Source organism: Mycteria americana, chromosome 12, assembly GCF_035582795.1.
Source record: "Mycteria americana isolate JAX WOST 10 ecotype Jacksonville Zoo and Gardens chromosome 12, USCA_MyAme_1.0, whole genome shotgun sequence".
Lineage (NCBI taxonomy): Eukaryota > Metazoa > Chordata > Aves > Ciconiiformes > Ciconiidae > Mycteria > Mycteria americana.
The window spans coordinates 2,309,974-2,337,685 of NC_134376.1; the positions used below are offsets into that span (position 1 = coordinate 2,309,974).

A 27,712-nucleotide genomic window follows, 5' to 3' on the forward strand; every position below is an offset into this window, starting at 1 on the left:
CTTTATCAGTCCTTGAAGTTCCTCATCTTAGTTTCTTCTTCAAAGGTTAGTGAATAACAAGGCCTGCATATTCCCCTTTTATCAGTCTCTTAGTTTTTCTTCAAGGGCACAGTCATTAGCAAGGCATGCCTTGTTTATACAAAAAGTGTCTTGTTTCGTAAGGCCTCTATGGCCCTTACATCAGGAAGACATTCACTCCCATGCTGGATTTCAAAGCCAAGGTTTGCTTCCTGGTCACCTCATCTTTAGCAAAGTATCATCAGTAATATGTGTTTCACAGTATAGAACCAGTCTTGATTTAAATTAGCACTAGAATGAACTGAATGAGATATTTTGCACTCTCCATTAAGCATTTCGGAAGTTGTCAGATAATTTGGAGGCCAGCTGTACTTTAACAAGAAGGTCTTGCTGGTGAGGTCAGTGGATATTTTGATCTCTGACACGTTAGGTTTTGTACCTCTTGTTCTCAGGACAAGATTCCAGAATTTTATCTTTAATTGAGCAGCTTTTGGAGTGGAAAAGAGGAGGAACGAACAAGCCACTACCACTTGTGCTGAGAACTCAGCCCGGGGGAAGTGGAGTAATGGAAAATGTGTGGTTTTTCTGAAACAGTTTTGAGTTTTGAAGGAAATATCTTCTACTCTGCACCTCGCTAGGAGCCAAACCAAGCCCCTGGGTAAACCGTGAATAAAACCAGGCAGTTGCAAGATGATTGGGTGTGAAGAAATCCATCCTCTACAGGTCCTGAGAAAGGAAAATTGGTCTCCTGTGCTCGTCTCCTCCCAAGGGCTGTTGTTTGGCTGGTGGAAGTGCCCATCAGGGCCACCTTCTGACATGGTTTACAACAGGAGCTTATTATAGACCACCTCTGTCATCTCCTTTGGCCTATTTAAATCCCCAAATTTCTGCTGATGTTAAGGGGGTAGCCACATGCTGCTGCTCTCTACGCATCCTCTTCCAGGCCACTCACTCCAGCTCCAGGAGGTGTTACATTCCTCTGGGACTCTCATAAGGAGCGAGGCAGACCTTATCCCATGCCAGGAGATATCCCTTGTGATATGTCTGCTCCTGGCTGCAAACAGGTTGGTTTGGCGGGAGGGTGGGGGCTTTTGGGTAGTCCAATTGCTTTTAATCCTACTTACTTCCCAGTGATCTGTAAGCACAGCACGTACCCTGAACTTACTTAATGTGCCAAAAGACCTCACCTTCCCTCATTGCTATATTGCAGGAATAGCAGCATTTTGCTCGTGGGATCTCCACATGGGTGCAGCAGGAAGGTGTGACTGCAGGGCCTTGGGGTGAGGTTTAAAGACTCCATACATTCCTATTCAGCAGGAAATCCTCCCCTCAGAAATGCCTGAGGTAAGTATATAAGTATATCCTCAGGGCAGGCTGCCCTGTAGGAAAAGGTGTTCTGAATGGTGAGCATGGACTGAGATTTACCCTGAAAGAAACCTGGCGCACCGCCTGCGTACCCCTGCATTCTCTGGGGCGTCGTGAGAGGTGGCATTTGAGCTATCAGGCATTAGGGCTGCAGTCTTCCTACATGAGGTCAAGGATATGAACTTTCTTTAAATGAGGAATTAATCCCAGACTTGACTCTGCAGGCACCGAGTTATCAGTGCCTCATGCATTACTTCAGAGCACAAACATGTTCTATAACTACAGCAATAAGAGAGCTTTTATAGTTTTAGTTGCATTAAGGTAAACTATGTAGATTTTATTTGTTGCTTTCCTTCATGTTTAATATTTGGCAGTGTGATTTACCTCTTCCTTCTCTGTTGGTGAAAGGAATTTTTAAATTAAATCCACAAATCTTGCCCTTTACAGCAATTTTCTGTTGGGAACAGGTATTTCTTTTGTTCTGTTTTGTTTTTTCTAGGCTGTCTTCTGTATTTTGCTTCACACATATCATCTTAGATGCATGTGACAGGCTTGGAATAAAATACCTGTGTTTCCTCCTGCACATTAAAACTGTTTGTAAATACGAACATGAACCTGAGTTTAACCATCACATCCCTGAAATGGATCAGCGTGCATTTTTTGTGGCAGTCTGCATGTACCGAGCTGATGCTCAGAGCTCCTTTCTTTCTGAGAGGAGTGCCCATACACCATGACCATCACTGTTCTCGGTGGATGTTCACAGCTAGTTGTGCCTGAATGTCACAGGGGCTCAGCAGGGCAGGGGGTGTTTTCATGTCTCTCCTGCAGTGCACCCTGCCAGCTAAACAAATGCCTACAAGTGCATTGATGATCTGGAAAGGGTGTTGCAGGGTGTGATCAGGGTGATCAGGGTGTGATCAGGGTGTTGCAGGGTGATGATCTGGAAAGGGTGTTGCACAATCTTTCTCATCCAGCTAATCCTCTATCTCCAGGATTTAGCCACCGCCATACATCTGAGAGAGATTGTGTCAAACAAGGGGCTGAAAGTCTCAGCGAGAGAGTTACAGTGTGTCACAGACCATCTGATGGGATCAGGGAACAGAAGGGAAGGTGAGTAGAAACAACAGCCCAGTTGGAGTTAATTTTTGCTTATTTATTTCTCAAGAATGAATGATCTGAGAAAAATGTTTTTCAGAAGCACCTCATTGCTGAAATAATTTGTTATGCTTCATCTCCCAAAGCTTTGTCAGCCTCACAGCATCTATCTGCCTCGCCCGTTTTTATTGATAACAAGAGAATACTGTGACAAAATGGTCCTTCTTTGTGAGCCTTTTGTGGTGACAGCGGAACTGGTTAAAAATATAAAGGGTCTGACTCTCATTGTCATTTACTTTTATATGAATCTGGACTCACTTCAGTGAATTTGACATTGTGTCTCTGCGCTGTGGCCTGTAGCAGAATCTGTCACACCTCCTTCGTTTCCTCCTTCCCTTGTGAGACGCCGTGCAGCTCATCTGGGAGGTTAAGCTAGATTTCCCAACTGTTTTCTGCAGTACTGTTGTCACACACAGCCCAGGGTCTCAGCAGCATCATTGCGTTAACCTGCACTTTCCTTCGGAGGCTCTCTCCATTTTGGATTTGTCTCCTGGCACGTTAGTCTCCTCACACTTCAAATGTAATTCTGTGCCTAAAGGTGAGCTCCGTTTGCTGATGTACCTTAGCACATGAAGGAATCTCAGTGAACCATGACATAGAAGTGCATTAAGTGGCTTCAGAATTATTGTGCTGCAGTGATGACGTTTGGGTTTCAAGTCCTTGCCCATCTCAGGAATGCTCTAAATTGCGTCGGGAGTAAACAAGACCACAGAACGGGCCGTTCCTGTTCGCTGGTGCTTAACTGTGGAGGTGAAAATCTCCAGATGTAGCAGCTGGAAGTGAAAAAAGCAACTGTTTTTAGAGAGCACGGTCACAGGCACTTTAGGGATACTTTTGGATGGATAAATCTAGTTACTTGCCACTACTGTCTAATTGCCCTCAGCACAGAGATGCTAGAAGCTGACTTTGGCTCGTATCATTGCTTGTCAGTCGACCTCCAACATAACATAGCCTTATTCTGGGATCCTCTGTGTTTCACTCTGAGCAGGAGGAAAATCCCTAGTGATGGAGCTGAGTTTTGCATTTGTCCATATTTATTCTTTTTCAGTCTTGTCTCTTGATAGCTGTTGGACCCACAGCATCCCAACAAGGCATGTCTTGGTGTTCTGACTTTTGTTCCAGGCAAAGTGTGAGGAATGTTTGGGAGAGGCCTTTGCTAACTTTAAAGGCCTATAACCATTTCACAAACTTTTTTTGCAGTACTGCAGAAACAATTTTTGGCACTTCTTGGTCTTAAGGCTTGCTGCTGTTCACAGGTTATGAAACTAGAGCAAAGAAAAATTCACCTTGCATTTGAGTGAGACCCGTGTATTCCTCTTTGGTCTCACCTCAAACTCCCCAACATCCGCTGGAGCAAAGCCTAGCTCTTTCTTCTCCAAAAAGAATAGTGTATTATATTGTACACAGAGGCTCTCCACAAAGGACTGTGATGCCCAGCTCAGAGCATTCTGCCCAGGCTGTGTGGAACAGTGACTGTGCAGTCCACATCTTGCAGAACATGATGTTTCCAAATGATGTTCACTTAAAGTTAGCAGATAAAATGGCCGAAATGTCCAAATCCCACATCGTAACCCCAGAGCACAATGAATTTATGTAATTGATAAAGGTGAATTAGTAAGACAACACTTGGGAAGTATTTCAAATAGCTAGCTCTGTTACGTGGTGATAGCCCATTACATACAGAGAGGTGTTTCCTTTGCATTGCTGGAGATTACAACAAAAACATTTGACATTTGGCATTTGGTGAAGTGGCATCTGCATTACAGAATCCAGCCCTAGGCCTTAGTGCAGACATGTGGCCAGTGGGATTGCAGGTTTGGGACTTGGGTGGTCTCTTCCCTGCTTTGCAATGCATTATCATGCTATAGCAAAGTTACTCTGCTGTGAAGGTGCCGCATGCTTGTGAAGCCACCTTTGGGTGTGGGAGACCCAAGTGAATTCCTGCCCTGCAAAGGCATCAGTGTTAGAAGGGACAGAACACTCTGCCCAGAATTAAAAGTCAACTGATGACTCAAATCTGGATCAAATCCAGTGAGAAGCAGTTTCCCATTTTCAACAATGATTGGCTGAAGGTGGCCCTGAGTGGCCAATTTCTGAAAGCCCTCAGTTGCTCAGTTTTTTCTGAACTTGTCCGATCTGGGCTGTTTCCTAAGTCTTATGAGTTATTGGTCAATGTCTGATTTGCTAACTGTGACGTTTTCTTAGACCGCGTTCTCAAGACGCTCAGAGACTCTTGCCACACAATGCTTTATTCTAGGGATGGCGAAGGGCTTTTTCTTGGCAAGTCAAAGGGCAATGTATTGTTAGATGTATAATGTAAGTACATAAAACTAGAGGATAAACAAGCACCATGGAAAGATTTACAGTACAGACTGAAGAATCATAGTATTAAGGAAGATAAGTCAGCAAGAATTAGAGACCTCTTTTTTTTTTTTTTCAATAGCAGTTAAATCTTTTTGGAAATAGCTGTTGCAGACATTACTTAGTTTCCGTGTCTAGGCTTAAGTTAGCTTTGACGGTAACATCAGTCCATCCCACTTAGTTTCATATAAGCTGTTCTTCTAGCATGAAGACAGCTGAGGAGGCAGATTTTTACTTTTGTTCATTTGACAAGTCACCAGCAGATAATCCTAGAGAAGGAGAGAACTTGCTGGATCATACAGGAGGGTCAGGGGCTGAGACGCAGGAATGGCAGCCACGTGGTCATCTGTCTAGAGGGGTGTAGCGATGGGTACGCATTTCTGTCTATGAGAAAGAGTCACAATTCAAAATGTGGTTTTGTTCTGAATTGGAATGAAATCAGAAGTACAAGAATATATGACTGAAAAAAAAAAACCAGAAATGACTAACGTTTGTCTTAAATATTTTCCAGTAGAGTTTCCACAAGAACAGATCCTGTTTCGTGAAATCTTCCAGCTTGGTTAAAACAGCTTCTTCCCCACGACTTTTTCCCCAGGTGAGTGACTTAGCAGAGACCTCCTGTGGCAGCGGGAGAGACTCCCAGGAGAGAGCCGGTGGGTTAGCAGGGCTGAGCTCATGGTGCCCTCTGGTGCTTGCATGCTCCTTGTCGCAGCCTGGTCCCAGGGAGGTGCTGGCATGTGGATGTCCTGAGCCCACAAAGCAAGGGAAAAGGTGCTGTGGAGGCGGCAGGGCTGTGCACAGCTCCGCTGGCTTAGTGCGGTGACCCTTATGGGTGGGAACCTGGAGGGCTGACAGGTTGCAGGAGGCAGGAACAACAAGAACTGACCCTGCAGTACTTTTCTTGCTTTCCCCCTCCCCAGTTCTCTCTACAGCTCTGACTTTGCCATTGTCGTGGTTTAGCCCCAGCCGGCAACTAAGCACCACGCAGCTGCTCGCTCACTCCCCCTCGGTGGGATGGGGGAGAGAATCAGAAGAGCAAAAGTAAGAAAACTTGAGGGTTGAGATAAAAACAGTTTAATAGGGAAAGCAAAAGCCGCGCACACAAGCAAAGCAAAACAAGGAATTCATTCGCTACTTCCCATGGGCAGGCAGGTGTTCAGCCATCTCCAGGAAAGCAGGGCTCCATCACGCGTAATGGTTACTTGGGAAGACAAACGCCATCGCTCCAAATGTCCCCCCTTCCTTCTTCTTCCCCAGCTTATATATACTGAGCATGACGTCATGTGGTATGGAATAGCCCTTTGGTCAGTTTGGATCAACTGTCCTGGCTGTGTCCCCTCCCAGCTTCTTCTGCACCTGGCAGAGCACGGGAAGCTGAAAAGTCCTTGACTAGTACAGCAGCAACTAAAGCATCTCTGTATTATCAACACTGTCTTCAGCACAAATCCAAAACATAGCCCCATACCAGCCACTACGAAGAAAATTAACTCTGTCTCAGCTGAAACCAGGACAGCCATGTAATTTTTGACACATTGCTTAATGCCCTGTATTTCTCCTGCCTTTCCTGTCCTGGAAAATAAGGACACAGCCAGGCAAATTGCCTGCCTATGGCTCCATGTGCTGTTTTGAATGTGATGTTCAGCCAGGTTCATTGATTGTCCTTCTTGGTACATGTTTACAGCAAGAAGGGGTTAAACCTTCCTTCTCTTACCCTACAGAGCAGGTCACTGCAAAGGGCAGGACAAGGCTGGGTACTGTGAGCTGAAGTGGATCCCTTGCAGGTGCTGGGCATAGCAAGGTGCTAAGTGGGTGTGGAGAGAAGGTACTTAAGAAGAGTGTTTAGGGCTGGTGGCCTTTGGCTGATGGGGGTTTGGGGAGAGTGAGAGATGGGTTTTAATGGTGCTAGAAATTCATTTAGGCTTTCCAGTTTGTTAGGTGGATCTCTGACTTTCATAAGGTGGGTTCTCTCTTTTTTCCTCCTTCTTTCTTAGGGCTTTGTGTGACCTATCACCCACTATAGGTGACTATGCTCACACACACACACACACGTGCATGTATACCTATATATTTATGTAGAAAGGAGAGGGCAGGTTAGACTGCTCTGTTGCATCACAAGGTGTCAGCCTTGCTGTAAGGAGAAGCAACTGAGAACACGCAAAGTTTCTTAGCAGGTGGCTGACTCATACAGGGGGCTATTTTCTTGAAGCTGTAAAATAGAGAGGCGAGCTTCTTTGTACTTGAGAATAAGGAGTGCCTGTCAATTATAGCTACATTTTGCTGCACTTCCGTGCATGGTAGAGGTGTCCAAGTGCTGACGATACTCGCACCAGAGCTAGAGGGGGCAGGAGCATTGCTGGGTGTGCACAGTACCTCACCCTTTCTTGCCTGACCCTCTGAAAGGTGAGTGTGTGCTTTGGGAGGACCCACTCAGCCAAAGGACATGGGAATTGTGAGAATGTGGCGCAGCAGCTGACCCCAGTAGTGCTTTTCCTGGAGTGCTGGGTGCCAAATACTTCTAGTGCTGTGAGCACCATTGTACAGCCAGAACTGAGGGCCAAGGGGCCAGTGTTGTGATAGCCTGGCTCTTCCTGAGCAGCCTTTCAAGGCTGGGCTGGGCTTCTGGGAGCATGTGTCAACTCTGAGCCTCCTCCTGCTGAAAACTGGTCTTCCAATAATGTAAGTGACCTTAAAACTGGCCATGCTTCTTACTCCTGGCTGCTGATGTGTCAGGAGTGTCTCCACCAGGCATAGCCTCAAACCCCTGCCCTGATGGGTAGCTAAATGGGTAGGGTTAGGGCATTATTAAACAATGCTTCTGCTCTCTGGTGCAGCCAGTCAGTCACCATCATGAATAGAAACCTTGCTGAGAGAGGAAAATCAGATGACAGAGTAATTACCTTTTTTTTTTTTTTTTTTTTTTTTTAGCTTGGTTGGGCTTATAGTTCAAGACAAGATTTGAGTGTTAGATGTAGGTGGTTTTTGACTTTGCGCAACACAAACATTACAGAGGAGAGAAGGAGGTAGAAAGCAAGTGAAATCTCTTGTGTAAACCTCTAGCAAGGTGTAATGTGGCAGTTCGGTTTTACTTCTAGCTATAAACTGATATTTGATGCTATTTGGCCTCTTTATCCTGTCTTAACCATCTCTGCTGCCTTTGTATTAGTCTCCGTGATACTTCCTTTAGCAATGTGCAGAGAATAACTTTGGGAGTGTTGTGTGGCCAGAGTAGGGTTTGCTCTGGAGTTACTACAACAGGGAATAAATCAGGATTGGGATTTAGTCCTGAGGTGACTGAGGGTTCGGCGTGTTTGATGGTAGGCAGGTCTCTGAGACCCTTGGCTTTCCTCTCTCCTCCTTTGCAAGTTAGAAGTAGCCTGAAGCGAAAGCCTGTTAGCGCAGGCAGGTGAGGATAGATCGTTTTGCATGAGCTGTAAAATACAAATCTTCAGTGTCAGGTTCTGGTGACTCCAGTGGCATTTATAAGTGTGGGTGCAGTAACATCTTGAAGCCAATAACGTTTCTTTTCACATGTTCCCTGCTTGTAACTGTAACTTAAGCAAACAGAGGTGAGACAAGCTGCTTATTGAACCAAATATTGCGTTGTTTATAAAAATCTCTCTAGCTGACATTTAACAAGCAGGCACGTAATACCACAGTCACATAGCTGGATGTGACCTGTGTGATTACGCATTCTTTTAAAGATCTACACTGAGATAAGAATCAGTCCTGTCAATCTGAAACTATACGTGCATTGATAATAAATCTGAGGGTATAATTTTTGCTCAGTTGCTTTCTGAACCAATGGCTGCTTCTAGTATCTGCTGCTCCTTGAGACAGAGCTGTGCAATTTAATTGCCTGTGTGGAGAGTCAGCTCCTTTTCTGGTCTGAACTATCCCTCTGGTCCTGTGAATCTATTTGTTTGCAGAGAAAGGTGGCTGTGCAGCCAAAACGGGCCAAAATGCTCTGTGCTGCAAAGGCTATGATGCCAGACATCACGGTTACCTATTCACGCTAACGCTCTCTTATTACCAACACTGACCACAGCAGTATGTTCAAGAGGAAAGCCTTATTTATAGGTTGCCTGCAAGATGGGGCTTTCCAAAAATGCATCTTCTGCCTTAACCTTTCAGGCTGCCAACCCAGAACATTGCTCCAGGCAAAATGGTTGTAAGACTGATCCATTCTTAAGCCAGGAGGTCTTCTGATGAATGCCTGGAGAGCCCTTCTCACTTTCTCTTCTGTGATTCTGCAGGTAGGCAGCAGTGGTTTTGGTCCATAGCAGCAAGGAGCGAGGGCAGGAATGCTGTGCAGAGGAAGCAGTGAGCCATGGAGCAATGCTAGTTGGTTCATTGCCACTAAAATCACAGTTCTTACATGTAGGCATTTTTTTTAGCAGTATTTCCTTGTTTGCGTTTTTGGAGGGATAAGGAGGGGCGAGGTTTCACAGAGCCTTGCTTCAGTTATTGGGGAGTCTTCCTTTGTGTGCCAAGTCCCAGTAAGCCTGAGATGTGTACAAGGAGGATAAAAGAAGAGCTAATTGCAAGTGATTACGGTATTATAACACCGTTTTTGTGGGCTTGGAGCTGTTCATACCTTAGACCACAGATTTTGCATCACTTCTGTCCTTATCCTCTTCTGTCAGCTCTAGATGCAACCCTTTGCAGGGGGATCATGGGGCTCACTCTAGCAGACTAGCAGCAAGCTCGTCTGTTCCTTGCCCCACCAAAGAGAAGAGGTTTGTTTTAGGCTGAGACTTGACCTTCATGTTTTGCTCTTTCTTTCTGGTTCTCTGTCCAGTCTCCTTTGGAGATCCTCCTGAAAGCTGCTGTTGTGTCTATCACCTTCTGACCTGTGGTCCAAAGGGTAATTCAAGCAAAGGGTTGGGCAGTGCAGCTGTGTCATGTTGTGCTCCTCCAGGATTCTTCAACGTAGTCTGCCTTGTCTGGGCATTGTGTGATTTTGCCCTTGTCTGGGCGTTTTGGTGTGATTTTGTTCTGTAACCTCTTCTGTCAGTATCTACATGTGAGATTCATTCTTGGATGAGCTCAGGTAATGAAGGGATCTAGTGTGATGGACGTGGAAACAAAGAATTAATTTAGTTTCCCTTTTAGAGCTGTATGTCTCCAGATCCTCTTTTTATAACCGGATCATGTCCCAGCAGGGCCCTGATGGATTTCTCCTTCATGAGGCAACTAATGATTCTATGATTCTATAAGAAACAGAAAAATAACATCAAGTTTTTGAAAGATACCTTCTTATTTCCAGTAGCTTCCTTTGCCTTGCTGTTCAGTTATGACAGTTTGGTTTTCTTTGCTAGGTGGTATGTATTTGCTTTCAGCCTTCAGTATGCCTTTATATAATTTCCACAGCACCTGCAACATTTTAGCCTTTTAACTGCCCCTTTTGGTTTCTCTTCAGCAAGCTTTCTTATTTTGTGCTCTGTTGTTCCTGTTCTTAAACCTCTCCTTCCGATTCTGGGTCATGCACTGTGTTTAGGATGAATGGAAAGGAGTGCACTGGTGGGGCTGTCTGGACCCAGTGAGTCGCGATGGCCCTTGCAAGGTTACAGAGGAGCTCGGCTGTCATCTGACTTATGTTCGTAAAAGCCTGAGCCCCATCTTGTAAGGGTGCTCTCCTGAGCTAATGGGAGACCTGACTTTTCTGAGAAAGCACAAAGCCCCTTTTGTTCTGGATTAAAACCGTGAGGAAGTGCCATGACTTTGGTCTGAGCAGGGCGTGTGGTACGCATGGTGGAGAAGGGATTGGGAAGGATTTATTGTCTGTTGCCACACCTGGCTTAACATGGCAGGAACACCTCGGCAATCAATTGTACAATTGAGTGTTACTGAAGAACGCTTAAGCCATACTTGATGCTACACATGTCAGGTCAGGTGAGAAGAGTGTTATTAAGGCACTGACTCATTTTCCCTTGGTACAAACCACATCTCAGACCTGTCCCACTCCTGCCCACCCACGGCAGATTTCATTGCCTCCCCTCCTGCCCTAGCCTCTCAGTGTGCACGTTAGAAATCGTGACGCAGAATTGGGCTGCGCTCCCCACTTGCTATCACTAGGAAATTCATGCATTTGAGAAGAGGGGGAGGTGACATGAAGGCACTGGATTTTTTCAATTTAGGGAAAAGGAAGCTTGCGGAGAGGGAGGAATGCAAGAGGGAAGGGAGGCAGAGAGAGGTCTCCTGTGTACTTGTGTTGAGCTAGAAGTGATTGTTATTCCAGGTGAGCTCTAAAATCCCCCTCACAGGCCTATGCAAGGGCAGGCTGGCTGCACCTCTGTCAGCCTAGGTATACACAATTGCACCATGGTGCAAGGGGTGGACTGGGCACTCTGAGACCCCTCCCAGCTCTGTACTGCTTGGATAAGGGAAGATCTCTAGTTGCCTCCCACTGAGAGCAAGTTTTACCAGCATTCCTGTTACATGCTCTGTGTTCCCATTTGTCTGCAGCTGAGAAGCCTGATGCTGCAAAATTAGAAAAGTTCATAAAGGGTGGGGACAGCAGTGCTTAGGAAGGGAACATGGTTCAGATGAGACTAATGACAAGGAGGGCTCTGCTTCTGGGGGAGGTGGTAGCTGAGGGCGAGCCAGGCTCTGTCCCCTGAAAGACTCGTCTGCCCAGGTGTGGGCTGCGAGTATCTCGTTCTTGCTTAGTCACAGTTGCCACCTGAATCACTGCATGCTGCTAAGGATATTCAGATAATAGGAATAAAGCTCCTAGACCATGTCCCTTCTGGTTAGCATGAAGGTTATTGCTGAATTATGGGCATAAAACCTGCTTTTCCAGAGTCGTGTCACTTTGTGCGAGACCGTGACGTTTTCCTCTCTGGCCATCCATCAGGGTGATCTGACCCTGCTCTGAAAACTGCACTGACATCATGCTAAGCGGTGCTGAGCCCCCTGTGGTAACGTGGCTGTGTCCCTGGGCTGTGCCAGGCTGGGATCTGGAAAGCGCAGGAAAACCTGCCACAGCCCAAACTGTTGTTCTCAGCTTTCAGTGCTACAAAGTGGTGAAGCTGGATGTGGCATCACATCCAAAAGCTAGAAAGCTGGAGGCCTATTTCAGGGAGCTGTAACTCTCACTTAGGCTTACTCAAGCAGATGCAATACCACAAATCGGCTCCAGCCTTAGTCTATGTAATAATCAGAATTTTGCTTTTGTATGAAGTGTACAAAAAATGTGATAGTGGTTCACCTCTTGGTGTGTTGAAATCATTGCCTGTCCTCCCACCTTTGAGCTCCTCTGTCTTCATCTCCTCAACTGTATGCCCTTTGAATCAAAGGCCTTCTTGTTCATACCACACCTAGCACTCTTGGAACTGTCCTCATGGCTCATACCTGCTAAAGGATGACCACAAATGGCAGGTATTGGATGCTTCTGCTCAGCCACCCTGTGAACAGAACTAAGACAAGTATTGGTTTGTTTACAGATGAAAGTTCCTCCTTGCCTTTGTGAACTCTGGTTTCTCTCCCTACAAGGGGGGTGCTCTGCACACCCTTTAGGTATGCATGACTTCCTGGCTGACAAGCAGAAAATCCTGACACTCTGCTTGCCCCCTCCCCTGGTTTCCCCATCTGTGGCCAAGACTCAGTGTTGTTTTTTCTGCTTTTTGTTTTTTCAGATCGCTCCTTTTCTTGCGTTTCACCTCCTGATGCCCTGGGGAAGAGCTGTAGGTTTGGCTGCAGATGGTAGAGGCCTGCTGTGCCACACGGTCTTTTCTTTCTTGGTTGACTCTTACGTGGACCTGCAGTTTGTCCAGCAGCATGTCCAGAGCTCCCCAGCAACACATGCCTGTCTGACCCTCCATCGTGGACAGCCTGCTTGCGATGTCGAATTTCCAAAAGGTGCAAGACGGTGAAAGCTTTGGTATTTGAAACCTGATTGAAGGATCTCCCATCCTTCTCAAGGATACCTCATTTGGATTTCCTGGAGAAGAGGCTTCTTGCTTTGAACTAGGAGTCTGTGAATCTGACTATTTACAAAATGGTGGATTTCAAGTTTATATAGATTTGGGTAGCTTAGGGTGGGTGTTGATGAGAGTCACTTTCATGTTGGGCATCCTCTGTGCTTCTGAGAAACTACTTTTATGAATTAGTGTTGCACTAGCTCCAAAATAGCTGATAAACATGTTAAGTGTCGTAAGAAAACTGGGAGTGTGGAGAGAGACCCGATTTGGGTACATGGTGACGTTGTGAGTCAACACTGGCTTTTCTCGGTGTTGCCTCAAACATGTAGGTGATGGGGCAAGTTGAAGCCTGGGACAAAACTGGTTTATGGAAAAAACTTCTCTTGAAAAGCATCAGTAAAGTGACCAAACAAAGATTTTCAAATCTGAGGATGCAAAATAACTCTGCTGCATCCAGAGAAATTGAGATAGTTACTGTGGGCAATTTCTAAGTGGCTTGGGGGCTCAGATCCAAGGGGAAAAGAAGTCTGAAATGGGTGGAAGGTAATTTAATATCCATCCCTTGTTAGAATCTGCAGCAGGTCTCATTTTTATTCTTGCAGATTATGCTTGCCTAGTTTTCCTTGCTGAAGTGCTTATAGGCTGACCGTTAGCTTGGGGGGAACACGAGTTCAGTCAAAATCAGATCCCCCTGACTGCTGATGCACAGGTCTGGGGAGATCATGGGGAACAGCACCATGGGTGACTCAGCTGAGGAGGGAGCGGGGCAAACCCATTCTTCAGCTCCTGCAGCATGCATAAAACATAAAGACCTCTTAAAACCAAATGTGATCTCTTTAATAAGAACATTGTTTAGTTTTTAAAATAGAGCAGCCTGCAGGAATTGGAAAGCCCGTAACGTTATGTCCTAGGAACTTTGCAGCAAGGAAATAAATGAAGGTTTGTTGAGGGAAAGGCCACTGCTGGTGATACGGAGACAGGGATCCTCAGGGTTACAATTCTGGAGCCATTGGATAATAACATCCCTGCTCAGTGATCTCATTGCTGTGGTGCTTGTGAGTGCTAACGAGCTGCTGCAGTGAGTGCTGATGCAAGAGCCCCCATGGCACTTGGGTGCAGATGCTGGCCACTTGGGTGCAGATGCTGGCATGAGGCCAGCGTGCTGTGAGCACCCCTAAGCACCTCAGCAAGCAAAGGTTCACCGAGGAAATAAGACAGATGGCCATGCTGTGGGATTTGCCTGCACCAGTCCTTGCCTTTTATCCTATTGCAGGGCTGCATTTTTTTATTTCAGCTATCCTGATTCCTGTCCTGACTGGAGAGCTCTGTGTTTCATTGACCTTGCTGAACCTGGAGCAGAGTTCCCAGTTCGACATAACTGTGATCTGAAAATGGCCTGTCTGGCGGCAGAGGAGCTGCCATGTATTTCTCTTTGGGGTTTCCCAGGTGGAGACGACTGGGGTAAGCAGAAGTTTCAAGAAAAGGGCCAAACATTTCAGTCTCCACTGAAGCAAAATTTCCTGATGAGAAACATTTCTTTAGTAACTAGAGGAAGGTGGTCCTAGAGTAGCTTTGTCCTGGGAGCACAGCTTTATTTTTGTTGCCTCCTGTAAATGGCAAACACATCCTGCGCAGGGCAGGGAGGGAATGCACCTATTCACTGCTCTCATCCTGCTCACTCCCTGCAGCCTCACTTCAGGGTCAGTGTTTCCTACTGTATCCTAGGAATGGCAAGCATTAACAAATAACACACACTTATTTGTACTGCTAAACATTTGTATTCTCAAGAACTTAATAGGTGTGTCCAGTGTTCCAAATCCATCCTGTAGTTTCAGATGCAGTTTTGAGAAGCCAGAGACACGCCCTGGTTTGCTCAGTGAAAAGCAGCCCTCTACGGATCGTAGCCCTGCACACTTAAGTGCCTGGTGACTAGCAGCTTGGAGGTAAGTGCCAAGGCTAACCATCCAAATGGGGCTGTGCAACCTCTTATCCTCCTCTGCCAGAGGGGAGCCTGCTGACTTCAGGGCATTGATAGCAGTGGATCTGGCTTAACTAACTCTGAATTCTCTGCATGCAACTCTGTGCTTTCCCAGGCATAGTGGACCCTCAATAGTTTTTCATGTGCTTCGGGTCTAGTTTCAGATAGGCTTTGTGAAGGGTGTTGGTGTGTGTCAGTTTACTTGCAAGACAGTCACCTTTTAACTCTCCTACTCTGAGTTTGGTTTTGCAATTGAGCGTTATTCATGTTTGATTTTTCTCGGCTGAAATAAGGTGATTCCTTGCATGTATGGGCGCTCAGAAGACCTTTGCAGAAATGTCGCCTTTACTTCCAGGGCTGGGCTTCCTCCTTTTGGTTGGTGAGTATTACTGTGAGGGTGACTGGTGTCCTGGGAGGATTTTCCTTACCAGCAGCTCTAGTTGAGATAATCCTCAAAAGGGAAAATTGTGCTGAAAGACCATTGAACATTACTTTGGTGGTTGCTCTAAATCCCCAGCCTTTAGTTACGCTTGTTTATTATTGTATCTGTGAACCAAAATATGTTAGTTTTTGTAACGAACAGGGTGGAAAGACAAAATTGGAATTCATTCTCCTCCTGCCATTGCAGAGCTGTCTGCTCGCTGCTCCTTTTGTTGCAGTATCCAGGTGTCTCTGGGAAAGCACTTAAGAAATAATCTTAGCTGAATCTGATTATCTCTATATTCCCTTACTTTCCCTCCTCCTGTTCTTTTGGTAGTAAGGGATTCCAGAGCAGGATCTTAATTTCTTTCAGAAAGTGTCAGCGCTTTAGTCTTCCTTCCTCATCAGACTTGAGATCACGTTTGCAGTGAATGCTGATGACAATAGAACATGAACTTGTAACATTACAAACAAGCTAATCAGCCACCAGCTGGGGAACAGCTAAATAAAGGGACCATCATTTTCTCTGCAGTAGGCTTAGTTATCAGTACTAAAGGAAGGAAAACAAATAAACAGATAACTTATTTTCTTTATTTCTTTAATTAAGCAGTTGTTGCTGTTCAAAACTGACCAATGTATTATGGACACCCTGATGAAAATGTGATTGATTTTTTTTTTTTTTTTTTTTTTTTTTTCCAATTTTCTACCAACATCCTGTACAAGGAGGGATGTCTCTGTCCGGAAGAAGTACATGGTTTGCTTGTAAAAGTTAATGACTCTTAATGCAATTGCTTTTAAGTCTGGCAGGTCAGTAATTTTTGTGATGCGTTCTCATGTTGGCTGCTGGCTCAGCGTGCAGCTGTGGGAAATCATTCCGTTTCTTTGGGCCATGCTTGCCCCCATCCATCTAACCATCTTCTTCTGTAAATGCCCTAGAGAACTGGAGATGGAGAAAACGCAGAGTATCAGAAATGTGCTGAGCTTGTCGAGAATTTGCATCCAACAGGTTGCGTGCACTGCCCTTTTGGGGATGGATCAAAGAGAGAAGAAAGGAAACGCAAGTTTCTGAGAGTCCCTAACCAGGTTTCTGCAAGGGAAGGACAGGAGGTCTAAGCATAGTGGTGCCACACTGTCAGAATGGCCTTGTTGTAAAGAAGCAGTGGGGAGACCAGGCAGTGCTCAGCAATCTTGTGGCACAGAAGTGCCCTCACGGAGGAGAAGGGACTGCGGACAGCAGGTGAGCTGTGAACAGCACAGCATACGTAGGTGAAGGGGACGGTCCCTTCCATTATGGAAGGCTTCACCACAGCCTGGCGTGCCTGTGCGCTAACAAAGCACGGGAGTGAAAGCAATGTTTCAGAAGGGTGTTGCTCCCAGAGTGATGTGCACATATCTTAGGTGGTTCATGACATGAGCTGAGTCCGTAGCCTTTGTTGTGATGTTGTGAGATGAAGGAGTTATTGTCATACAATGAGGATTTTTGTGATAGTAGGTTGGGGTCCTCTCTAATCTTGCAGAATGAGAAGCCACCCTTCCTCTTCCTCCTCCTCCCTGCGTGGGTGTTTCTGAGCACTGCTGTTTTGAGTCAATGGGACGATTTGCATGCTTGAAGTTAAACATATGCATAAGAGCTTTTCGAGAGTGAGGCCAGAGGGCTTGGCTGTGTGTTTCCAAGGTCCAGTCCTGAGGTGGGCAGGAAGTGATTATCACGGTGGAAACAGGCCGGCTTTGTCTGCAAGCAGGGAAGCATGGCCTCAGGGCCAGCCTCTAGCACTGAACTCTTGGTTATGATTTTGATAACTCTTTTGGGATTTTCTCTAGGAGTAAAGTTAATGTATGTTCGGCCTAGAGGAAAGCACTGTATTTGCCCAGCTATGCATATGTTTCCTTTGCCCATTACTTTACTTAATGACAGTTCTCCATTAATTAAACGATTAAAAAGGTGTAGCAGTTAGTAATCAAAAAAGCTGTTATACTAATTAGGGACTCCTCTCATCCATCCCTACAAGCTATTTTATAATCCCCTTCCTAATGCAGGTCATTGGGCTGGTGAAGACATCCACACCCAAGAAAGCCGCTGCCTTCCTCCTCCTCCTCCTCTTCTTCCCTGTCACAGTTCAGTGATAAGGGTCTCCCATCCTGTTGATTTCTGTGCCCAAATATCACCGTGGGTTTTACTGATACTGCCCTGGGCCAGCTTAGCCCAGTCCCTTAGCCATATGGTGTGGAGGAACCACAGGAGGTTGCTTCTGTGTTTTGGTTTTGGGGCTCAGCTCCTCCACATTCCCCCCATGAGTCACTTCTGACCAAATATTTGTAGATAACGCCAATCCTGACTGTGCTTCCCCCAGTGGGCTGGGAGGGCTGGGAGTCACTGATGCTTTAGAGCCATGGAGCAACCGTGCTGAACCTGAGCTCTGCCACACCTTGGTGTGCTTGCTGGGCACTACTCAGCCAGCCCTGGGCTAGCTGGTCCATGGGTCCAGGAGATGAGACATGGGTGGGCCTGATCTCTATAGCCTCTTCAGCCTCCTGTCAGCTGTAGTGCCTGATCCAAAGTCACTGAAGTTGGTGGTGTTCTCCCTGCTGAGAGGCAGCTGCCAAACTTTCAGCGCTGTGTTACTCCTTAAGCAGATGAACAAGGCTTGCAGAGAAGCAGGGGTACTCTGGGCTGCAGGGCAGCCAGGCTTGCTGTGGTCTGCCATGCACTGAGATGGGTCAGAGGATGTAGCTAAAGGGGTGGGAGGAGAATGGTGCAAACTGGGCATGCCGTGTGGCGTGGTGGTGGGCGAGGGTGGCAAGGGACAGCTGTGGCAGACAGCTCTGCAGGGCCCTGGTGACTTCACTGTGGGCTGAGATGGGGCACAGCTGCCCCAGGAGATGGGTGAAGGTGACAGTGCTGACTGACTGAGTCCTGAGTGTGCCGTTAGAGAAACACACTGACAAAAACAACTGTGCAGTGACTCAGCGCTAGCAAATTGTGACAGTCGGCCTGCCAGCGTAACCGCAGAAGCCTCTAACCATTGCCTTCTCCCTCTCCCTGCCTCTCATTTCATGTAGTACTTGTTGCATTTACTTGTTCTGTCCTGTCAGAAGCTAGTGGAAAGTCTCTACCTTCCCCTTTTTTTGTACACAGGGATGCTGAGCTTGGCAGGCTCCTAATCTGAAGTAAATAATACTAATGCCAGGGAGATTTGAGTCTGTGTATGTTGTTACTGGTTTCCTAAGCTTACATTTCGCCACCTTTCCAGCTTCATGGCATTGGCAGGGGAGATGCGAGTTGTCATCGGGAATAATATAAAAGTTGGGAAACAAGGAATAGACAAGTGGAGGGCTTGCACAGACCTGCCGAGAGCCAGCAGTGACAGGTTGACTTCTTTCAGTAAATCCCTGTCAAGCTCTCGGGCAGGACTGGCGTGAGGGCTGGCATACACTGGTGGTACCTGTGTTGTGTGCAGTTCTGCAGCGCAGGGTGATTTTAATCCAGTTGAGGACTTAGCAGGAAAAATGTATGAAATGCAGTACAGGCTTGGCTACAATTGACATGATGATGGGGACACTGTAAGAAACAAGTAGAAGCTGCAAAGCTAAAAGCATCATGGAAGTATAAGCATGGGGAGCCTGGCCTCCCGAGCTGATTGGTGACCATGGGCCAGCCATGGAGCACAAGGGATACTGGGCAAGGAAGTCCTGGAGAGAAGGACCATCCCCAGAGTGTTGTTTCTGTCCCTTTCCTTGCCTTTTCCTCTTTGGGGACAGAGATGCATGCAATTCCTCATGTCATCTAAGACACCGCATTTCTGTCCTCTGCCAGACTGATCCGGAGTGGATAGAGGAGTACCTCATGTCTGCTCACTCAGTCAGCTGTCACAAAGTCAAAGAGAAAACAGCAGAAAGGTCTGACAGAAATGATTCTGTGAAATACTGTCAAGAATGAAGAATAAAATAATGTAGTGATATGAGTGATGTTCAGGGTCTGTTAAGCCAGACAGGGGCTGGACTGTGGGAATGAGCTTGGTCCTGGATTTGCTGCTAAAATCATGGCACATTGTCTTCCAGGTTGGCAGGTAGCTGCTGCAACTTCTGCTGGGACATATCTGGTAAGGCAAACTCGCATGTTTAAAATATGTGTCATCCATGTCTTGCAAAGCGTGTGTGAGTCGGTGGTCAGTGTGGGCCCCTTCCTGATAGCAGGGCGTTGATGGGAATCAATTGCTACAAGCCAGATCCAGTGTGTTAGGCATGGCAAGTGCCCTTCCCCTTCCTATCCCAAGCAGTGAGTGGAGTGGGGATGTCTTCTGCAGGTCTTTGCAGGGCTTCAGTGCAAGCACATCAGCAGACAGGTCAATGAAGGTGACACCCATCGGCCACACTCAAATCATTAGGAGAACAGTCTGTCCCATTGGCCCTCATGCCTGAGTGATGGGAGGACTCGCATAACCCTGAACGTTCCAGCTGTTTGAAGTACAGAGCCAGTACTGATACGAATTTTGCAGATGGCAACTACCTAGCATGGCAAGATGCAAGCTCCGGATCTAGGCACTTGTGTGTTTTCAGGCCAGATCCAAGCACAAATGGTTGCAGCTAACATGCTTATCTGTGTGCAATGATCACAAATAATGTTGTGCTACCGTTGTTACTGCATGATAAGATCATCTCTTTTCTCTCTTTCTACTGGCGCAGTGCTCCAGCTCCCCTGTCAATGGTGAGTTTCCTACCAAGTAATCTCCATAAAGAAGATTCAGATATGGTTCTGTATACATATTCCTGTCACAGTTCCTTTATCTTTGTCTCTCTCTCTTTTTGGGGGAATCAGAATCTGCTGTGTGCGCTTCAGTGAAAAGGTATGTGAACCATCAGCAAGTTATTTTGGCAACATTTTCCTTGGGAGTGATACTGGTTTGTTGAGGATATCAATTCAGGTAGCAGGAAGCCTCTGAAACCAGGTGTAGCATCTTTCTTTCTGCAAAGTCCCAGGGTTGCCTGCGGGCAGGGAGGGTTCTAGTTGTGCTCATTGAAACAATGAAGGGAAAATGCCTGCCTGGGGCTCTGTGTCTGTGCAGGACAAAGAAACACAGGGCAAGTCCCTGGTGTGTCACCCAGCCTGATGCCGTGAGGATTTACTGCTCTGAGAGTCTTGACATTGATGCTGAGCTTAGCTTGGCTAGTGGTAGGGGCCTAAGACTCAAACAGGTCCACTTCAAGCCTTCATTGAACTTCTACCTAAGGGTCAACAATTTACAAGTACCCTCTTGCAAGCTCCCGAATGGTGCCAGCAAATAATTCTCGTCATCTGTGTTGTTTGTTTGTTCCTCTGTATTTGTTACGTGGGCTGTGCCTCGTTGGTATGGCTGCCTGGCATTGCTCCTGCTCCTTGATGGGTGGGCTGGACCCTTTACAGGACAGTAACTAATAGCTGTCCCTGCTGCAGATGAACAGAACTTCAGTGAATAAAAGCATGTGGTCAGGGGCATTCACATGCCTTTCACTGACTGCCTGGGCTCAAGCAGCTGTGTTCCATGCCTGTGTTTGCAGACATATTGCTAATGGAGTGCCAGCTCCCAGCCAGCTCTGCCCCCAGCTCTGCCCCAGGTCTGGGGCAGCTGGCATGGAGGTGATGTCTTTGCTTTTTTCCCCACCAGTGTCAGCCAGGAGATGCTTCTTGAGATAGCCCGTGGCCAAGCTTCCCCCTGCAGCCTCACTCTTGGTCAATATGCCTGTGCACAGGTAATGGCAGTCCCCTTCTTTTCATGAGCTAGTGTTTTGTTTTCCTTGACAATAGTGCCATTTCTACCTTAAAAGCAGTCCCACTGTCGGCTGTGAATGGAGTGGCCAAAGTCTTGTGCAGGCTTGGGGTCTAGGTTGTCGAGGTTTCCCTCACAAGACTGAGAGAAGGGATGGGGTCAAACACACAGGGACCTTCCTGAGCGCTGAGCTGTGGCAGTGTCACCTTCCCAGGCAACACGTGCTCTGCGTCACGAGGCTCAGGAGCAGCTACACTACCATGGAGGCCTTTCTGGGGCTGTCTGTGGAAGTGGGGGATGCTGTCTTTTCCAAACCTCTCAAATGAGGAAGTGGGACAAAGGAGACTTCCAAAACAATTTGGCTCTTAGAAACTGGCATCATAGTGTTGAAACAAATCTCTGCATGAGAGTAACGCTGGTCCATTGGGGTAAACCACTTCTGAGCACAATAAAAAGTGGTTGCAGCGTGGAAAATGTCATCTGGAATATTTCAAGTTTACTTCCTTTCTCTAAATTGCTGTGCTGCCACTAATTGCAATTGAATTGACAAATATTTGTATTTTCCTATAAATGTTTCTAGGTAATTTCTTCAGGTATTTGTTGGTGGGTATTTTGTTTGGTTTTTTTTTTCATTCTAAAATATTTCTGGAATTAGGAAGTTTCTTATGGAAGTTTCCACTTTGATCAAATGGCTTTTTTTTTTTTTTTTGGTGGGAAACCATTTTGAATAAAGTTTTTAAAGCCACTCTTTGCTTGGGGGGGAACACAGATTAGGTAACAGAAGGATCCAGCATTTGGAACTGAGTAAGTTTAGACTTGCTTCAAGTCAGTGTAAGTTGGACTTTCTTCTGACTCTTTTGTCAACAGGTTTAATCACCTTACAGTGCTGAATGTTCATGTGTAGGTGAGGTAGTGAGGTAGACCTGAAGGAGATTGCATACTGCAGCATCTCTAAATATGACATACCTTTTATTATTTCTACATGGATTTCCCTTTTCATTTTCAGAGTGCTTGGCTCCTCGACCTTCAGGATGATTTCCTCATATCCTTATATTCTTGCCTTACCCCTAACCCTGCCAGTGCTATGGATCCGGAATACTCCGTTCTGTTCTTTTCCAAATATGATGTGAAGAAACTTTTAGCTGCTCTGACTATGTTCAGCCAGCGGGTGGGTATCACATATCCAATTATTTGTTCACCTGTAACATTAATGCCAATGGAAGGTGTTAATTAACATTACCAGAGAAGGGATTATTGCTGGGGTAATTCTGTTCAAAACGTTCAGATTCACATGGATTTATGTTAGCGTTTGTTTAGAAGTCCATATTCACTTGAATTCATGTGTTTCTTCTTGTCTCTTGCCTGCAGTTTTCTCATGTGCCTCTTTCTCTCGAGTGGAAAATGATCTTCATTAATGGCCTGTGGGAGAAGATGTTGCAAGTACCTGATATTGACAGCCCATCTGTTTTGTCTCAGTGGGTCCATGAGGGGCTTCAGCCATTCCTGGTCGAGCCCAAGGTCTTTGCTTGCCTCCGTGCCAAAAACGTGCTGTGTGAGACGTTTCAGATGATGTAAGTGCTGAACACAAGCATTGTTTCAGTCCCGTGTTGCTGAGATAGGAAAGGGGCCCATACTCCAGCCTCCCAAAGCAAGGGGCTAAACCCTGTAAGCACTGTGAACTGATGGAGGCCCAGGCAGGGTCTCTGAGAAGCTCTCGCCAAGGCTTCGTAACGCACCTGCTGACCTGCAACTGGTCCTGTGCATCAGTCAATGCGTGTGTAATGACCCTGCTAGCACTGCGTTTCCAAAGCAGTATCGCAGGATTGGCAGCGCAGCCCCCAGATGATCGTGGGGGCTGTTGTGAAGGGAAGTCACATTGGTAGCTTTGAAAAGGGATGTGATTGATAATATCAGTCTTCAAGTAAGAGCTGTTTCTGTGAGAATCCAACCCTGCCAGGTCTGATTTCATCTGTGTTTGAGATGTCTGCCTTTCTTATCCATCTTTAGAGTCGCTGCCCTGAATGACATATATTCTGACCTTCCAGTGGAAGAACAGAGGAATCTTTACACCGGGATCAAATACTATCTCATCCAGGATGGTAAATGCCTTGATTTTCTTTAAGAAACAACAGAATGCTTTAAGCCACTGACGTATGCTACAGCGTTAGCTGCAATCTGTTACAGGGCTGAGGCTTCACAGATTTTTTTGTGAATTTGTATTGTCTCTTCAATGGAAATAGGCTGGGAATATGACAGTGATAAGTGGTATCAGGAATAATTTCGCTGCCTGAAGGCTTTATTAATCCAGGATTTTTATAGATCAGCACAGTCAGTCCTGTGCTGACTTACATCCTGTGCAAATGGTATTTACAGCTTTTGTTGTGAAAGAATGGTGCAGGGTTTGGTTCTGAGAGCTAAAGAATTCAGCTCAGAAGTTAGCTCAGAAAGGGGACCCAGGTAAGACACTCCCCTGTCTCCAGGCAGTAGCTTGCATGCAAAAATTTACTGTCCTGCAAAAAGTTTTTGGCAGATTTGAAGGGAGGAAGAAAGAGACCGGTGATGAAATATTTGGAGGGCTGTGAAAGAATGAGACATCTGTCCTGTCCCACATGCATTTGTAATCTGAACGCACAAACACACAGATTTGAGCATAATGTGTGATCAGAGGCACTTAGGGAGCTCTCTGCTGACTGGGTTCTCTGATAGACTGAAGCCTGTTCCGCATTCGGAAATCTCCGATCTCCACTAATTTCCTGATACAGCGCAAGTCTGTAGTTTTATGGTTTCTGCCTGTTTTGCAGGATCAAACCAGAAATGCTACAGTGCAGCCGTTCCAGGTCTGAATTCCACTGCTTGGTTTGAAAATTATCTTGGATCCTTTTTGGAACATGCTACTGTTAGAGACCTGCAGCTTTTTGGTGATGAACCAACAGTAAGTGCGGGCTCATCACGGTGATGAAGAACCTGCCATGTGCAAAATACTCTGTGCCTGGGAGGTATTCCTGCCCTCACCAAAATTCATGGAGACGCTGCTAGCAGGAATATTTCTCTTGTTTGTTTACGGTGAACAGTCACATCAGTTCTTTTTTCCCCCATTGTAATTTCTTGTGATAAGAGGCACTTGCACAGAAGTTGGTTTCACATGGGTAATTCTGCAGAAAGCAAACCGGAGTCAGTAAGAGGAGGAGACCCAAACTTTAACTCAAGACTGGACCAATGTCTGGGCCTAATTTAGCAAATGACTGTACCAGGCCTGCACGTGTGAGCAGTGCTGTAGGGGCAGGGCTACGTCCTTTAGCAGCTCTCCCACCTTTGTGCCCTATAGCAATCATAGAGTGAGAGGCTTACCATGCCCTTGGAGTGCAAAGAGAAATAAAACAAGGACCCAGTGTATTACTTGAAAACAAAAAATAAATTTCCTCACAACTTTAAAGCCAGGTGAAAAAACCCTTATTGCTTGAAATTAAGTTTGTTCAAGCTGTCCCAAGTGACTGTCAGGATTAAAGTATCCATCTAAATTATTTTTGGTTGTTTTTTTTTTTTCCCCATGTCAACACCTTCAGCTTCAAAAATTTGCCAGGGATCCAGTCAATATACAGATGATCAGCAACCTCACCTTGCTCCGGGAGACAGCCGTGTACTATACCTCGCTACTGACCTCTGGACCTGGTTTTCCCTTATCGAGGTACAGGACCTGACCTGACTTCCTACCTGACTTATGGTTTAGCATGGTACTGTGACTTAGCAAAAGTTTGCCGAGTGGTGATTCTGATGGCTGCTTCCATGAAACCTTGAACACATTTTTCTGTTCCTCCAGTAATTGCGCTGCACTTGATCTTAGGGAGGGCTAGACCACAAGTTCCAAATCTTGGGAGATGACTGTCATGCAGTGCCAGCCACCAATTAATGACCAACAGTGCATCTTGCATGTTTTTGCAGTTTTGCATGATGCAGCAGTGCTCTCTGTAAACAGGAGCATCGGCATTGTCAGAACTAAAATGAATCAGGGGAAACGTGCACTGGAAAAGGGCATCCTTTGGAAAAAGAGGAAAGATCTGACAGAGCCACTGTCTATCATACTGGCAACCTCTCCTCCTTGTCTCCCACCTGCAGTCTCCCAGACAGATTTGTTTGCTACCTGAGCCCCTCGGCAGTGAGCAACCTGAGCAGAGATGACGCTTTGAGCTTGGCCCAGAGGATCAGTAAGAACTGCCCGTTGAACCTGACACACAGAGGAACAACTAGAGAGGGAGCTCCCTCCTCCCTGACAACAGAGGAACTGCAGGTAATCTCCTGTCCAGCCCCACGACTCAGTTCTTCATTCACCTAGACAAAATTTGTGAGGGTTGAGGATTCAACTCTCATGCCTCCTCTTGTGTACACTCCTGTGGGTCACCTTGCTTTTTTTTTATTGTGGTGTCTGGCTGGTGTTTCATAATCTGAAAATTCTCAGTGGGTGGAGGCAGTCCATCAACAGGCTTCATCACACAAGTTTGAGGCAGAAAGTCTGGTGATTTAAGACATCCAAAGGCCGTAGGATCCAGTAGGCTCACATCATTGCTCCTCTGACTTTCTTTTCCATCTGTGTGGGACCTTTTCAGGTTGCATCCTCTTTGGTGAGAAACTTTGAGCATTTCCCTCCTGCAGTCCTGCGTGCGTTGGGCCAGGCTGCAGTTGGGCTGTCCATTTCCGACATTGAAAATGGCATCAGTGATAAAGACCTTGAAGCATCTATTCCTGCCCTGGGTGAAGTTCGTGGCTGGAACGCTGAGCAGTCCAGCGCTATTATCAACAGACTGCTCAGCTCTGGCTATCAGGTACAAAGGAGAAGGTCCACAAATGCACCTCACACCTGGTACAGCTGGCTGCCAGCAAATGATGTTTGGCCCTTCATGTACTCATGCCTGCATGCATTACCTTTCAGATCCCGGATGGACGGAGCCTGGCAAAGCTAGGGAGCTTGGTGGCTGGCCTCAACAGCAGCACACTTCAAAGTCTGTCTCCAGAAGTGATCTTGGAAGCCATTAAGTTGCCTGAGTTTGTTCAGCAAACGGTGACCCTGCCCTCTGCTCTGAAAAAGACATTTGTGGAAAAGGTGAAGTTGTTTTTTCTCTTCAGGTGTCATAAATTAGCAAAGCTCCAGTGACTCACAGCTTAAGAACACTGGTTACCTGGGGCCAGGCATTGACACACACCTGCACACCCAGACAGCATTCCCTTGGGGGTATTTGTCATTGCTAAACAGAGTGGTGCAGCAGGAGAAACATCGCAAGTCCCTATCACTGTGCCTGTGTAGATGTCCTTGGCTGCCAGCCAGCATGTCCTGCTGAGCCTCTTGGGAGCAAGGGCAGAAGAAAGTTGTTTGACGGCGTGGTCCTAGAAACTACTCCCCACTGACTTGAAAAGATGCTCTCAGAGAAAGGATATTGTCATGGTTTGGAGTGAGAAGTGAAGGCGGCTTAGAAAGTCCCTTTTAGGGTAGACTGGTCCTTCAGCAATGCACTATTTCATCCCCCCCCATGTGACTGTGTAGGATTTGGACACCTCTTTGCCTTTTTTCTTGCCATGACTTTAGCCTTCAAGTTGCATGTGTAGCATTCGAGCTTGTTGTTATTTATCCTCCCTCTCGTAGGAAAGACTCTGACCTGTGTTTGGTACCAGAGGCCCTGCCTATAGCATGTCCTGGGGCAGTGGGCCTGCCAGAGACCTGTGTGAAGCATTAGGGAAATAACGTCTCATTCACCACAGGATTGTTCTGCAGTGTGCCTTTGGCAAGTTGAGACATCGTTTGGGTTGGCAGAGAGGAAAGATATGTCCCTCCTTTCTGGCTGGTTAAACATTTTTTGGGCATAAAGCCAGGAGGTAGGAAACCGATGAGAGACCAAATCGTTCCCATTCATCAGGACCCCAAGTATTAGCTCCAAGCAGCTCTCCTATTCTGATGAATATGTCAAACAGGAAATATTTCATAGTGTTAGGTCTCCAAGAAATGCCCAGATGATCAGCGGGGGAATTTGCCTGGCTTCTTTCCAGTTCATCATTTCTTCTCCAGCAATTGTTTATTTTAGCCACAGTGTTTGAATTATACTTTTTTTTTTTTTAAAAAAGATTTCCTCCAGTGTAGGCAACCCTGCTGACCTGGTTAAATATATCCCTGATGCTCTGGCGAGTTACATTCCAAAATCATCGCTTGTTTTTGGGGAAGAGAAGCCCAGTATTCAGGATCTCAACAGTAAAATGTGGACCCGAGAACAGGTAATATGCTAGCGGCTTGCGTCCTTCTTACCCCTCAGTGTCAGCCTTGGACTCTACAGAGCTATGAGTCCGCTCTGCAAATCTCTCTGAAAATACAGGTGAATGTTGCAGAAGAGCATGGCAAACCATTGACGCTCTGGCTTTCCTTCACAGGCTGCCATGTTTTTCAGTGATGTGATAAAGAGAGAACCTGACTTCAGCAGGTAGCGTTTTTCTTCTCTCCTTCCATTTTCCATGTTTGTGTTTGCTTTGATTGCAATTTCCGTATTTCCTTTGGAACGTCTGGCAGAGGCACCGTATTCAATCCACAGCAACAGATGGGAAATATCATGCAAACCCAAACACAGGCATGTAGCATCAAGATTTACCAGGGTGTCAGCTGCAAAACATACCCATAAGCCACACTTGCTTTCTAAAATGATGCTGCTGGTTCAGACTGCACCTGGAACCTTGCTTCTGACTGCCTCTGTGGAAGGCGTTTCTAATCGGAGAAT

At 46.3% G+C, this 27,712-nt stretch overlaps 1 protein-coding gene across 10 annotated transcripts in view; it reads left to right on the forward strand.

The window, feature by feature from the left end:
* Positions 1-27,712, forward strand: part of MSLN (mesothelin) — an 83,372-nt gene that overhangs the window by 46,723 nt on the left and 8,937 nt on the right. For 8 of the 10 annotated variants that reach the window (XM_075515208.1, XM_075515213.1, XM_075515205.1 and 5 more), the window contains 18 exons: positions 1,229-1,362; positions 2,376-2,493; positions 5,411-5,494; positions 12,537-15,178; positions 19,279-19,319; positions 19,903-19,924; positions 20,036-20,063; positions 20,862-20,946; positions 21,970-22,131; positions 22,332-22,534; positions 22,971-23,062; positions 23,765-23,895; positions 24,527-24,648; positions 25,077-25,248; positions 25,565-25,780; positions 25,888-26,058; positions 27,072-27,218; positions 27,372-27,421. In XM_075515208.1, the coding sequence (XP_075371323.1) occupies positions 15,109-15,178; positions 19,279-19,319; positions 19,903-19,924; positions 20,036-20,063; positions 20,862-20,946; positions 21,970-22,131; positions 22,332-22,534; positions 22,971-23,062; positions 23,765-23,895; positions 24,527-24,648; positions 25,077-25,248; positions 25,565-25,780; positions 25,888-26,058; positions 27,072-27,218; positions 27,372-27,421 (1,712 nt within the window). In that variant the 5' untranslated portion in view covers positions 1,229-1,362; positions 2,376-2,493; positions 5,411-5,494; positions 12,537-15,108. The remainder of the gene's footprint in view (positions 1-1,228; positions 1,363-2,375; positions 2,494-5,410; positions 5,495-12,536; positions 15,179-19,278; positions 19,320-19,902; positions 19,925-20,035; positions 20,064-20,861; positions 20,947-21,969; positions 22,132-22,331; positions 22,535-22,970; positions 23,063-23,764; positions 23,896-24,526; positions 24,649-25,076; positions 25,249-25,564; positions 25,781-25,887; positions 26,059-27,071; positions 27,219-27,371; positions 27,422-27,712) is intronic. The other 2 variants (XM_075515211.1, XM_075515209.1) reach the window with 2 other exon arrangements.